The 15219-nt window shown below is 38.6% G+C and overlaps 1 protein-coding gene across 1 annotated transcript in view; it reads left to right on the top strand.

Moving 5' to 3' along the window:
- Window positions 1-2202: 2202 nt before the first annotated feature.
- LOC110446579 (protein hinderin-like) overlaps window positions 2203-15219 on the top strand; it is an 18424-nt gene continuing 5407 nt past the window's right edge. Inside the window, exons 1-7 of the mRNA XM_021491789.1 lie at window positions 2203-2317; window positions 3773-3814; window positions 5251-5378; window positions 10052-10263; window positions 10586-10701; window positions 11785-11891; window positions 12676-13739. Coding sequence (XP_021347464.1) covers window positions 2269-2317; window positions 3773-3814; window positions 5251-5378; window positions 10052-10263; window positions 10586-10701; window positions 11785-11891; window positions 12676-13739 — 1718 coding nt within the window. The 5' untranslated portion in view covers window positions 2203-2268. The remainder of the gene's footprint in view (window positions 2318-3772; window positions 3815-5250; window positions 5379-10051; window positions 10264-10585; window positions 10702-11784; window positions 11892-12675; window positions 13740-15219) is intronic.

Below are 15219 nucleotides of genomic sequence, written 5' to 3'. Positions count from 1 at the left end.
AGAAGGACGAAACTGCTTAAAATAAAGGTGAGCCGATGGTATAAAGTGCAGGGTCGTTGTGTTTTATAAACAGCAAAATGCAACCTTAAAATCTTAAACGTATTCTAACTAGATCTAAGTTAGAAGTAATTGCCTGAACCCTTGGGTATCAAAATGAAATACACCTCGGTGTGGCACTTGTAACCTTATTGTAGGACAGAGTGATAGAATCTCCCCCTACCTTGAGGGTGTGACAGAGAAATCTCCAACCCGAAGGGTGATATTCTTTGGTTGTCTAACCCGAGGCTCTGTTACACCCTCAAGGTAGGGGATGATTATTTTTCTTCCATCCTAATATATCACTCCACCGACAGTAGTAGACTTCTGTTTGTAAACAAAACTACACGTGGGGTATGAAAATCGTCATTTACTTTTGATGACGTCACATGCTGATCTTCCCCGGCTAAAACGGGAGACACACCTGTGGAAGGAGGAAGAAATGTAGAAGCAATGATATGTTCAAAAAATGGTTTTGATTTTAAGGTTTAAAAGGTATGAGATGTAGGACTAGTAATATAATCTATGCATTGATTAGTAAATATTTTTCTCATTTTATATCGGTCAGGAAAGTAATGACTTACACATCAGAATGACTGTACACATGTACATAGCATATCTTAGTATAGCTTAAAGCATGTTACCGGTTAGTAAACATATACACGCTTGTGCTGATGACAAAATTAAGATATGTCCTATTTACCAACTGAACGATGCAGACGTTATCAAACGTGAGCCCAATTTATCTGCATGATGCATATGATCGAGTGTTTTTCGTCTGTGCCGCCCATTTTGGACTTGGTGATGTGAATTAAGCTAGGGCTACACAGTGATAGATTGAACAACTTGATGATCTAAATCAACCTCGAATATCGCGTGAGTAGGAAAAGTAAGATATTCCAACTATTGGAAAGATCCGCAATGTATAGAGAAACAATATTTTCAGTTTACAGGTATTTAAAAATGACCTTGCACCGCTTTGAAAGTCAGATGTGAAATGGATACACGCACAGTGAAACGGTGAGCGATACATATGAGCGATACACATACTCATTTGGCCTCTAGTTTATCTATATATATCATACATTTTTTATTATTATTATTAAATATTTTCATTAGTTCTACCCCATTTTCACAGGAGGGCCACAATCCCAGTTAGTGGAGTCTTATAGTTGAGGTTCAAGGGCGATATACAGTATGCACAAGATATAGACCATGCACACTAGATTAACAAATCTGTATATATATATATATATATATATATATATATATATATATAGAAAAAATAAGATTAACGACCGACTAAAAAAACTAGCTGCTTCACCCTTCACAGGGCTCTTCAGGTTTGTTTATATTCTGGTGGTTCATATATATTTATGATGTTGGCGCACCATCACTTTCACTCACAATATCGAAGAATTATTATTTGGCGTCTTGTGTACGCCTAAGTAGAGCTATGTTTACGCCGATAACAATGACATGTATACAACAATAAATAAATGTATAACGCGGTAAGCATCATAGACAGCAGAATAAAAAAGCACTATACAAATTAACATAAATAGCATGTAGCATATACATATTATAATAAGAATAGTTTCTGGGTGGAAAAGGAATTTGACAGAATACATGCTAATATGTAGCATAAACTAAACAACAAAGAACTTAAATAACTATTTAAATAATAATTACTAAAGTACATATGGAATATGTCCAAAAAGTCCAAAAAGTCCCACATACAATAATGTACCAAACAAAGACAAAAGTAAGCACTACATGCATAAGAATAAAACGAGGAGCAGATGTAACTTTAAGATTATTTACTGACATATAGATGTCTATTGGGTAATTGTAAGCTGTTCTACACCCGGGCGGCCTCTAAGCGAAGGATTTCATACCATACCAGTGGTTCTGACGTGTGAAATATTTCGCTTTCCAACTTCCCTTATCTTTATTCATTACTGATTTTTTAATGCATCATTAGTTTTCTTTGGTGCGTTATCTGAAGGTTTTTTTAATTTATTGTCCTAATTACGGTATTTTCGACAATCTCTATCACAAAAACGCTTAGATGCTTATAAGTCCTTGCATTTAAGCTTTTCAAAGATATAGAATATACACATTAATAAGTTCTCGCATCTAACTCTGTGCCATGCGTTTGCTGTGTGTGAGATATCGTATGTGGCCATCAGGTTAAGGCGGTAATGTTGTCTTGTGGTAACGTCAAAATAAATGGCAGAAGTTGTTATGCCTGGGAGACGGGCATACTGGTCTAAATACGGTGAGTTTAGGACATCAACATATAAAGTATGTTCCTGAACGAAGGATTCCTTTCCCACTGGAGATAAGAACGGACAAGATTTGAATGACTTTACTTTTTCCCCCGTATTTTGTATTGTCGGCTCTGTTCGGACATGTTTAAAGAACACTTTTGACTTCAAAAGAGTGTATGATACCGATAGTCATTTAATGTATATTGAGGCTAAAGGTACGAACTTTGTTTCTTCAAATAAAAAATGTTTCTCCACTGGGTTACTGGGTGTCTGTACTTTAAAACTTTAAAAATGTGAAGGTTTGAACTTTCTAGATGTGAACACACGTCACTCCGACAAGGGGCTTCTTTAAGTGACTAAAGCAGATATTGGGAGGGAGTCGTTGTATTAAGTGTAAGTGCTGCAAAACTAATCAAGTCAGTGATAACAAGCTCTTCTTTGGGGGAAATGACATCCGGTCCATGAACATCTTGTAATTTTTCTCATGCAACTTCAGTCCAAGAAATTTACCGTCATTATATATAATATGGACTTTTGTATGGCTGTTCTCACTCTTGCCTGTTCCTTCCATGGCATTGGGCTGACCAATAATTTTATGCGGTTTTTGGACCTTTTTTGTTTTTGGATCATATAGAATAATAATTAGTATATTCAGTAATATTTTCGTTCAGAGTACACTTTAACCCAACTTGAGATTTTAAGCCAGGCTAGTAGAAAATCTGCACAATAACAAGAAAAATTTAGGGCGAGCAGGGAGAATGTTTAGCCAGTCTACCAACAGCTCAATCAAATCACCTCTTCCCCGGTAGAAAGGCTCATGTAATTATATCCCATCGTGTTTTAAGAGTGTTTATCTGTAATGTTGCGACGACTAGTACAGTATATACTCTGTCATGTTCATCAAATGACCAATGAATTTTTTTAACACAAAGGTGTAAAATATGTACAAGTTGGCAATATAAAATCTACTTTGATGGGCATTATACACTTAGTTATTATCCATATAAAATGATGACTTGAACTGACAAATTGATTTGGCTTTGTTTTGTTTAATACCTGGTCATAGATGTGTGAGAGTCTATTTCCCCGATTTCCCAATCTGTCAATGATTTTCACTAATATTGAAAAAAATAATCCATGTCCAGAGCTAAAGCTTTTGTTGGCTGCCTGTGTGTTTATTGACACATTGTATACATGTAAGTCAGGGATAAGGCAGTATTTCCGTTATTTGCAAAAAAATAACCTATAATATTTTCTAATTTTTAAGCAAAATGGTGACAACTATTTTGAAATTTTAGGACATGGTCTCTGTCACAAAATATGTGGCAAAACCCCTGTGAGAACATACTGGTAATTTTGTGTTTGGTCTAGCTGTATATGATCCCCCTCAAATATAGTGTAATTAAGGGTCAAACGTACACATGGCGTTGAACATATTAAATATCACTTTATTTTTGTTTCAGCTCTGGACTCCAGTGAAGAATCAGAGTCAGCTTTTGTCCCAGGTCAGTAACATTAATTGGTTATCTCCCTTTCCTTCACATCTCCCCCATCCCCCTCAACCTGTCAATGAGTAAGTCTTTCTATTCATTTTGAAAAATCTGTAGTGTTTAATTGTTTAGAATCTTATCATCAGGGGTCGACACTGACACTAGTCCACTAGGCCTGGACTAGTAGATTTCAGCAAGGACTAGTGAATCACCTTACCTAACTGATCCTTTGACTCGTGAACAATAGGATTAAAAATAAGAATACTCCATTCTAAAATTTAGAAAACTGCTTAAAATAAGATATATTGCTTGATGATTGTCAAAATTTTCCTAAATCTTGACCATATTTTTATGGCAGTGGTTATTTCAAGTCCCGGGGACTGTCCACTACTTATGATGTTTCGTGCTGTAGATCGCGATGTTTCCTATCAGGAAATCTGGGACTAGTTACATTGACAAAGGACTAGTAAACAATCTTTTCAACTAGTCCTGTATGTGGACTACCAAGCAAAAACAGTTAGTGTCTAACCTTGATTATAAAGTTACTGTATTATACGTTGTTGTAACTTTTCTGCCTATCCATCTAAAAACACGGTCATCTCATGCATTCGTTTTGGATTAGGAGTAGGGAAATCAATATCAGATGTAGTAAAATTCTTTTCAATTTCTGAGTAAAAAAGGAAAGGGTTTGACAGAACTATATAAATACCCACTTCAACACTGTTGAGAGTCTCCTGATTATAATCAATGACACATGTACATGCTAATGATATATCTTTTGTGATGTTTGAGAAATGTTCAAAACACAAATATTCAAAGCACAATCAAATAGATATTGTAGATGATCAAATCTTTCAAATAACTTATCTTTCTATTAAGTGTGACACAATTCAAGACGTTCAAAATCTAAGAGTGGCACATATATTGTCTGGTAAGTGTGCCACAAGTGAAATCTTGATCCACAAATTAATGTATTTTAGTCAGGCAAGCTAGCTTTATTTGATTTAATGTAAAAAAGATATGTTTCATGTATTTATACACTATAGTTTGCATGTTTAGATGTTCAAATTACCCTGAGACATTTCAATATTCTCGTACAGGTACATGTTGTATTACTTTGATTTATTATAGTATAATATATGGTTCTTTTTATTGAGAATCATTGATAGATTCTATATTTAATTTAATATTTTATTATTATTATTATATATTTATTAGTGGTAAATTTCAATGTTTTCTTAATGAAATGACCTTGATTGTAGTTCAAAACAGTGAAAAGCTTGTCTCATAGAAGTTTGATTTATGAATAAAGACATCATTAGTATTATGTGATCCAGACTTTGCTGTAACTTCGACGTATCAAGAAATTTGAGTCTTTGAAGTTTGATTTATGGAAGTTTGACTTACATCTGTCATATATATATAGCATTTCTTACTACATTTATGTGTAGGAGTGTCAGCACCAGGGAACAGGCGTCCATTGAAAATGCTGGGGAGGAAAACTCCAGAGATAAAAGTACGGATTCCTGTTAAACAACCACTCGTAGAACAGCTTGCTGTGTCCCTTGATACTGTCACAGTAAGTAACCACATCCCTGTCACATTATGTAACTACATCCCTGTCACAATATGTAACCACAAATTGCTGTCACAGTCAGTAACCAAATCCCTGCAGTCACAGTCACTAAAAACATCCTGTCACAGAATGTAACCACATCCCTGTCACAATATGTAACCAAATCCCTGCAGTCACAGTCACTAAAAACATCCTGTCACAGTAAGTAACCACATCCCTGTCACAGTAAGTAACCAAATCCCTGTCACAGTAAGTAACCACATCCCTGTCACAGTCAGTAACCTCGTCCCTGTCACAGTAAGTAACCACATCCCTGTCACAGTATGTAACCACATCCCTGTCACAGTATGTAACCAAATCCCTGTCACAATATGTAACCAAATCCCTGCAGTCACAGTCACTAAAACATCCTGTCACAGTCAGTAACCACATCCCTGTCACAGTCAGTAACCACATCCCTGTCACAGTAAGTAACCACATCCCTGTCACAGTAAGTAACCACATCCCTGTCACAGTATGTAACCACATCCCTGTCACAGTAAGTAACCGTATCCCTGTCACAGTAAGTAACCAAATCCCTGTCACAGTAAGTAACCACATCCCTGTCACAGTCAGTAACCACATTCCTGTCATAGTAAGTAACCACATCGCTGTCACAGTATGTAACCACATCCCTGTCAAAGTAAGTAACCACATCCCTGTCACAGTAAGTAACCACATCCCTGTCACAGTCAGTAACCACATTGCTGTCACAGTCAGTAACCAAATCACTGCAATCACAGTCACTAAAAACATCCTGTCACAGAATGTAACCACATCCCTGTCACAGTCAGTAACCACATTCCTGTCATAGTAAGTAACCACATCCCTGTCACAGTCAGTAACCAAATCCCTGTCACAGTCAGTAACCACATTGCTGTCACAGTCATTAACCAAATCACTGCAATCACAGTCACTAACAACATCCTGTCACAGAATGTAACCGAATCCCTGTCACAGTAAGTAACCACATCCCTGTCACAGTTAGTAACCAAATCCCTGTCACAGTATGTAACCGAATCCCTGTCACAGTAAATAACCACATCCATGTCACAGTAAGTAACCACATCCCTGTCACAGTCAGTAACCACATCCCTGTCACAGTAAGTAACCAAATCCCTGGCACAGTCAGTAACCAAATCCCTGTCCCAGTCAGTAACCAAACCCCTGTCACAGTATGTAACCGAATACCTGTCACAGTAAATAACCACAACCCTGTCACAGTAAGTACCCACATCCCTGTCACAGTTAGTACCCAAATCCCTGTCACAGTATGTACCCGAATCCCTGTCACAGTAAACAACCACATCCATGTCACAGTAAGTAACCCCATCCCTGTCACAGTAAGTATCCCCATCCCTGTCACAGTCAGTAACCACAGCCCTGTCACAGTAAGTAACCACATGCCTGTCACAGTAAGTAACCACGTCCCTGTCACAGTCAGTAACCAACTCACTGTCACAGTCAGTAACCACACCCCTGTCACAGTCAGTAACCAACTCACTGTCACAGTCAGTAACCACATTGCTGTCACAGTCAGTAACCAAATCCCTGTCCCAGTCAGTAACCAAATCCCTGTCGCAGTCAGTAACCACATTCCTGTCACAGTCAGTAACCACATCGCTGTCACAGTATGTAACCACATCCTTGTCACAGTATGTAACCACATCCCTGTCACAGTAAGTAACCACATCCCTGTCACAGTAAGTAACCACATCCCTGTCACAGTAAGTAACCACATCCCTGTCACAGTCAGTAACCACATCCCTGTCACAGTCAGTAACCACATCCCTGTCACAGTAAGTAACCACATCCCTGTCACAGTAAGTAACCAAATCCCTGTCACAGTAAGTAACCACATCCCTGTCACAATAAGTAACCACATCCCTGTCACAGCAAGTAATCAAATCCCTGTCACAGTAAGTAACCAAATCCCTGTCACAGTCACTAAAAACATCCCTGTCACAGTATGTAACCAAATCCCTGTCACAGTCAGTGACCACATCCCTGTCAAAGTAAGTAACCGTATCCCTGTCACTCTAAGTAACCACATCCCTGTCACAGTCAGTAACCACATTCCTGTCACAGTCAGTAACCACATCCCTGTCACAGTAAGTAACCGTATCCCTGTCACAGTAAGTAACCAAATCCCTGTCACAGTCACTAAAAACATCCCTGTCACAGTATGTAACCAAATACCTGTCACAGTCAGTGACCACATCCCTGTCACAGTCAGTAACCACATTCCTGTCACAGTCAGTAACCACACCCCTGTCACAGTCAGTAACCATATCCCTGTCACAGTCAGTAACCACATCCCTGGCACAGTCAGGAACCACATCCCTGTCACAGTCAGTAACCACATTCCTGTCACTGTCAGTAACCACATCCCTGTCACAGTAAGTAACCACATCCCTGCAGTCACAGTCACTAAAAACATCCTGTTACAGTATGTTACCAAATCCCTGTCACAGTCAGTGACCACATCCCTGTCACAGTAAGTAACCAAATCCCTGTCACAGTCAGTGACCACATCCCTGTCACAGTAAGTAACAGTATCCCTGTCACTCTAAGTAACCACATCCCTGTCACAGTCAGTAACCACATCGCTGTCACAGTATGTAACCAAATCCCTGTCACAGTCAGTGACCACATCCCTGTCACAGTCAGTAACCACATCGCACAGTCAGTAACCACTTTGCTGTCACAGTAAGTAACCACATCCCTGCAGTCACAGTCAATAAAAACATCCTGTTACAGTATGTTACCAAATCACTGTCACAGTCAGTGACCACATCCCTGTCACGGTAAGTAACAGTATCCCTGTCACTCTAAGTAACCGCATCCCTGTCACAGTCAGTAACCACATCGCTGTCACAGTCAGTAACCACATCCCTGTCACAGTGAGTAACCACATCCCTGTCACAGTAAGTAACCATATCCCTGTCACAGTAAGTAACCACATCCCTGCAGTCACAGTCAATAAAAACATCCTGTTACAGTATGTTACCAAAGTAACCACATCCCTGTCACAGTATGTAACTGAATCCCTGTCACAGTAAGTAACCACATCCCTGCAGTCACAGTCAATAAAAACATCCTGTTACAGTATGTTACCAAAGTAACCACATCCCTGTCACAGTATGTAACCACATCCCTGTCACAGTCAGTAACCAAATCCCTGTCACAGTAAGTAACCAAATCCCTGTCACAGTCACTAAAAACATCCCTGTCACAGTATGTAACCAAATCCCTGCAGTCACAGTCACTTAAAACATCCTGTTACAGTATGTAACCACATCCCTGTCACAGTATGTAACCAAATACCTGCAGTCACAGTCACTAAAAACATCCTGTCACAGTATGTTACCAAATCCCTGTCGCAGTCAGTAACCACATCCCTGTCACAGTAAGTGACCACATCCCTGTCACAGTATGTAACCACATCCCTGTCACAGTAAGTAACCAAATCCCTGTCACAGTATGTAACCACATCCCTGTCACAGTCAGTAACCACCTCCCTGTCACAGTCAGTAACCACATCCCTGTCACAGTGAGTAACCACATCCCTGTCACAGTAAGTAACCAAATCCCTGTAACAGTGAGTAACCACATCCCTGTCACAGTCAGTAACCACCTCCCTGTCACAGTCAGTAACCACATCCCTGTCACAGTCTGTAACCAAATCCCTGTCACAGTCAGTAACCATATCCCTGTCCCAGTCAGTAACCACATCCCTGTCACAGTAAGTGACCACATCCCTGTCACAGTATGTAACCACATCCCTGTCACAGTAAGTAACCAAATCCCTGTAACAGTGAGTAACCACATCCCTGTCACAGTCAGTAACCATATCCCTGTCCCAGTCAGTAACCACATCCCTGTCACAGTAAGTAGCCACATCCCTGTCACAGTATGTAACCACATCCCTGTCACAGTATGTAACCAAATCCCTGCAGTCACAGTCACTAAAAACATCCTGTTACAGTATGTAACCACATCCCTGTCACAGTATGTAACCACATATTCCTCCAAAGAAGAGCTTGTTATCACTGACTTGATTAGGCACATATATTCACCTCACATAAAGTAAACATGTTCCTGTCAGAGTAACCCACATATTTCTGTCACAGTTGATATTTTGATGTCATATGATAGTAAAGCACATATTTACTTTGCAGTTAGCAAACAATCACCTGTCAAAGTATATGTAAGTCATAAATTCCTGTCACAGTTAACAAATTGTGAAAGTAAGTCGCAAATTCTTGTCACAGTAAGTCAAATATTCTTATCACAGTAGGTTGCTAATTCTTGTCACAGCAGGTCGCTAATTCTTGTCACAGTAAATTATAGATTCTGGTCCAAGTTTGTCAATAAATTCTTGTTGCTGTAAATAAGAGATTTCCATGAAATCACAATAACAATGCTTAACTGTATAAAAGTGATTTTCCTTCCTAAGTTTTTACAACAGCCTGTTTCTTACACAAATCAACAAAATATAGCATTGTTTTAATTGAAATTAGAGGAGTCTCCATTTTAGGGAAAGCAGACAATTTTTAGCTTTAAAACTAGGCAAAAATAACACTGTATAATAATGAAATTATTCCTTAACAAATAAAACCACCTCTTATTTTCAGGACATCAGCTTTGATGAAACTGTAAGCAAGAAACAAAAACCATCCCATGTTAGAACTACAGCAGGGGTCAAGGCCACTCAGGGAGTGAGTGTTAAGGACACACAAAGAATGAGGTCTGGTAACCATGACAACAGACAGAAACCTGTATCCCTGAAGGACCTACCACTGGAGGAAAAGAAGAGGATTGCAAATCTCATCAAAGAGTTAGCAAGGTTGGTTGATTGATTGATTGGATGTAGGATGCTATTAACTGAGTAAGTCATCTATAAAATGAGTTTGTCACTCTGAATTGAGTAAGTCAACTTTGAAATGAGTTGGTCACTCTGAATTGAGTAAGTCAACTATGAAATGAGTTGGTCACTCTGAATTGAGTTAGTCATCTATGAAATGAGTAAGTAAACTCAATAATAAGTAAGTCAACTATCATCTATGAAATGAATTCAGTTATGGGTAAGTTCAATTTGTGACATGTTTGTAAAATTAGCAAAGGATTTGGATTCTGTACTAAACTGAAGTGTGTTTGTAATATTTCAGAGTTGGTGATGAGAAGGAAAAAGCTGTTGGCCAACTTCATACCGAAAGAAATCAATTTGAGAAACAGGTTCTTCAACTTGTGGATCAACAAGAGAAAATCCTAAATGAAAGAGAAGGTACTTGTTCAATTCATGTTTCAAAAGAATCAATGATTTTACTGATAGGGTGGTTGGGTGGTGCAGTGGGTAGTGCACTTGCCTTTCACTAAGGCGGCCGGGGTTCGATTCCCCGATCGGACGTGAAAAGTTCACCTGCCCGACCATGAGGGTTTTCTCAGGGTACTCCGGTTTCCTCCCACACTAAGACCCCCGAGCGCTAACATTCGGGCCAACAAGAGTGATTAATACAAGTTGAAATAACCTGTTTCATAATTGTTGTAAAATAAATAAAGTTTATTTATTTATTTTACTGAAAGCATTTAGCAAAAATCTAACAGTGATCTGAATCTTTTTCTCTGTTTCTTTTGATCTTTTAAATTTTTTTGGAGATTGAAATTTTATATAGACAAAATACATTATTTAAAGGGCCTTAACTCTGTTAATTGCACTGCTGTTTGAATATTAGTATGCTTACACTTTAATGGTGGAGGTGGCATATAGTAATGACTTTCAGATCTCAGGGCTCAAAAATGGATAACCTTATACTAGGGTTGAGGTTCCTGCCTATTACTTCTATGTAAGGTTTTAATTAAATTCTGTGAGGTGGTATTTGTAATTGCATCTGTAATTCCTTGGGTGGGATAGATGTTTTACTGGAATGCTCTAATCTAAAATCTGACTAACAACATAGTCTACATCTTCATGGGGAATAAGGAAATGTCAACTTTCATAGGACTTTTAATATCATAGCTGTCAACCATCCCTCATTAGGAGGGAGACTCCCTCATTTTGACCAAAATTAAAAAAAACTACATCCTGTGGTCAAATTAGTTACTACAGGGTGTGTGTAATGATCATAACAGGCGTGCCTGAATCAAATTAATGCCTTTTGGAGTTATTTTGATGTATAAGATCAATTGAGCAAAGCAGTTTCAGTCCCATTTCACACACTTTCTCCCTCATTGGAAATGTGGAATGAGGGAGATCTTCCTTATTGAAGGTTTCAGAGGTTGACACCTGTATAATATTTTCAATCAATATTTAGCCACAGGTTATTGATGAGGTACAGTGATACAGGGGACATAACTCTGTCTGTTACAGTCATACAAAGCCAGCTGTTTCAGTGTCAGGACCTGTTGGCTAAGTATCAGGAAAAGATAGAACAGAAACAGCAGGAGGTCGTCGACCTAATAACTACGCCCACAAAGGTCAGAGTTCAAAAGCAGCAGGGTCAATCATTGATTTATACAAATATATATATATAATGACTACAATAATCTAAAGCATGTCATAAGTGAAAACAGGGTTATGAGTCTGATTGAAAAAAAAAATAATAAACATTTGTAAGTAAATGTTTGAAAAATTCAAGTGTCCAACAGTTATTATACAATTAAAGTATTGAACTAGATTTACTTCTCAAACTAAATGGATCCCCAAAACCAGGTGGACAGGAACCAGAAACTTGCTGTGTCTCAAAATTCCATGTTTGAAATTTTTGAAAGTACTGCACAGACAATATTAAAATCAATATTCCAAGCTGTAAAATCTATTGAAAAACTACTGAAACATGTCTGCATTGATGCCACAGTTAGAATACATGATCCATCCACTTTTCACTTAATTAGCTAAAATATTGATCGAAGGAAGTTATGGAAAAATGCTAAGGGATTAAGTCTACAGAAGTGATTTTAGTTTTTCGGACTATCACACTGCTAGTAGAGGTCTAGCTCCCTGGACTGCGAAGTTAGGGCAAAAGAGAATTAAATCAAAGTTCATTTTCTTATTTAGAGTATTTGATAATATCAAAAGTAAACGTCTGTACAATAATTATGTTTTTACTATGAATCACTAATTTGTAAAATATAGACTTTATCAAAAAGAATCTTGTAATTTGCAAAAAATGAGATTGTGTACTTTTATCACATATTCATGTGTAATATTTTTATATGCTACCTTTTAAAACTTTTTAATGATTTTATCAAATGTTTTCAGAGTCAGCACGAAAGACGGCCCAGGTCAGGGTCAAGGTCACCAGAATCTTCCATTCCTTACACATCTCATTGCCATGGTGGCCATGGCGACCTACGATCATTACATGACAAGCTGTACACCACCTTCATAGACAAAGCCATAGCTCACCAGAGGTCAGGGGTCGATGAGGATGGACTCAGCTCCATTGGCGGTCAGTCTGAGATAGGGTCAGTTAAAGGCCAAACTCAACCTCGGAGTCATCACTCTAACCCGGTGCCTCTGGCCCTTCGGAACCCAGTCATGTCTAGTACACAGAAAAGTGCCGACATAAAAGTGTTCAACTCTGAAGAGGGCAGTTTCCATTCATTGCAACCTGACCCAAGCCCCAGGTCATCACGCATATCTAACGAATTTTTACCAGCCAATGAGAATAAAGACTTATTTCAAAAATCAAAAGTAGGGTTCAAAGAGAAATTGGAGGAGGACTTTGATAAAATGCATTCCCCAAATTCAAATCCATCAGGTGTGTTTGGAGATAAAACCTATATGAGTTATTACAAGAAGCTGTCTCAGACGGACAGGAAGCGCGAGTTACTTCGGCAACGGGAGAAATTACTGGATGAGCAACGACGATTAAAAAACGTTCTTATGTCACAGGAAACTCAAATAAAAACAAGACAGAACTTGATCGAGCAACAGCAGGACCTACAACAAGATCGTATGGAGTTCTTTGAAAAAAACGGCAAATTCCCCCTTGGTAGGGTAACTGTAGCCCCCGAGGGTGGAAACCCTTTGCCAAACATATCCCCCAAAGAAAACGTTCCTCCACCCCCTGTGTCAATGCCCCTCCCCCAGGGAGATGATGACGGAAGTCTGTTTAATTACGGGGTCAAAAAATTAGATTTTGACATTGAAGGCGAGGACGCTGGAGAGGAGTCTACGAAAACTCCGCCAAAATCTAAACAACGAAATCAGCATTCCATGGCCACCTCTCCATTCAGGATGGTCTCACCACGAGGGAGAGCCACAAGCAGTCCTGGAGTAGATGTAGCTACCAGTGTTTCTCACATAAACCTCAGTCCTCAGTAAGTATAGCCCTCAGTGTTGCTGTCAGAGTTTCTCATATTTATAAATCACAGCTCTAATTGTGCCTGCTTTAAATTTTGGCAAATTCAAAAACAACATGGCCACCAGGCTATCTGGAATTTTGTTTGCATGGAAAGTTTGTTACCACTATTTCTCAGATAATATTCAAGGAATGGTATTAATGAAACTTATATGCATGAACCCCTTAGTCTATAGCTGTACATGCTCCAAGTTGAAATTGATTAGATAAACAAATTGGTCACAGGGTAACTATCTGGCATTTTCGTTTCAAGCTTGTTACTGAAATTTCTCGGTAACAATAAAGTGATCTAAATAAAGATGGTATAGCTAGGTGTTTCCCCATGTCCATAGTTGTGCCTACTTCAAATTCAGCTGATTAAGACAAAAAAATGGCCACAATGCTAGGTTATTTTGGACTTGTTGTTACGTTGCAATTTTTCTGAAAGCATTAAAGAGATTATGATAAAATTTGGTAATTCAGTGTTCTCCCCAGGCTGTTTTAGCAGCATGGCACCGTGCTCCTATAATTTCTTGCCATGCTGCTATCCTAGATCTTCTCTGCTATATATTCATAGTAAATCTAAAGTTGCCATGCTGCTTCGATTTTACATAGAGTGCTGCTTTAACAGAAATATTGAAATACCATGCTTCTTTCAAAACATTCTGGGGAGAATACTGGGTATGTGTGATCCCCGTGTTCACTGTTGAGCATGCTTCAATTTGACATGGATAAAAAAATCTAGCTTAGGAACAAGGCCCTTCAAGAGTATATTGCAAGTTAGTTTGCATGACCCCAATGGTACTCTGGCGTATATGTAGTTGTTAAAGAACAGTGAAGGAAAAAAAGAATCTCCTTCCAAGCAACATTCAATGATCTGTCAATGGTTTGTTCAAATAAACCTTAAAAATTCTTTGCAAGTAGATGACACTGTTAGGTAATCTGAGACAAAGTCTCATGTGACCTATTGCTGTTGCCTTTATTCACTACTCTGGCCATAAACAGTTTAAATATTTTATTATTTATCCAAAAAAGTCGTCACTGATTTTAATACAATAACAAACTAGCCGAAAACACTGGGACCTATCTGTTACCTAGATATGTTTCCTTTGGGCTATAGGGGCAGGATTCAGAAAAGCAAAATTTTCTGAAATTATCAGGATATGAATTGGTTATATTGCTATACTTTTCCTTGTTGTTATGTTTTTAGGTCACCTGAGCTTTGCTCAAGTGACCTATTCCAATCGCTTTTCGTCCGTCGTCGTCCGTCGTCCGTCGTCCGTCGTCCGTCGTGCGTCGTGCGTAAACTTTTACATTTTCAACTTCTTCTCAAGAACCAGTGGATGGATTTTTTTCAAACTTGGTCAGAATCATCCTTGGTAGATGAGGCTTCAAAATTGTAAAATTGGGATTCCTACCCCAACCCCTGGGGCCAGGGCGGGGCCCCAAAGGGAAAATTA

This window comes from Mizuhopecten yessoensis, unplaced genomic scaffold (genome assembly GCF_002113885.1).
Source record: "Mizuhopecten yessoensis strain PY_sf001 unplaced genomic scaffold, ASM211388v2 scaffold2805, whole genome shotgun sequence".
Lineage (NCBI taxonomy): Eukaryota > Metazoa > Mollusca > Bivalvia > Pectinida > Pectinidae > Mizuhopecten > Mizuhopecten yessoensis.
This window is presented reverse-complemented; position numbering and strand designations above follow the sequence as displayed.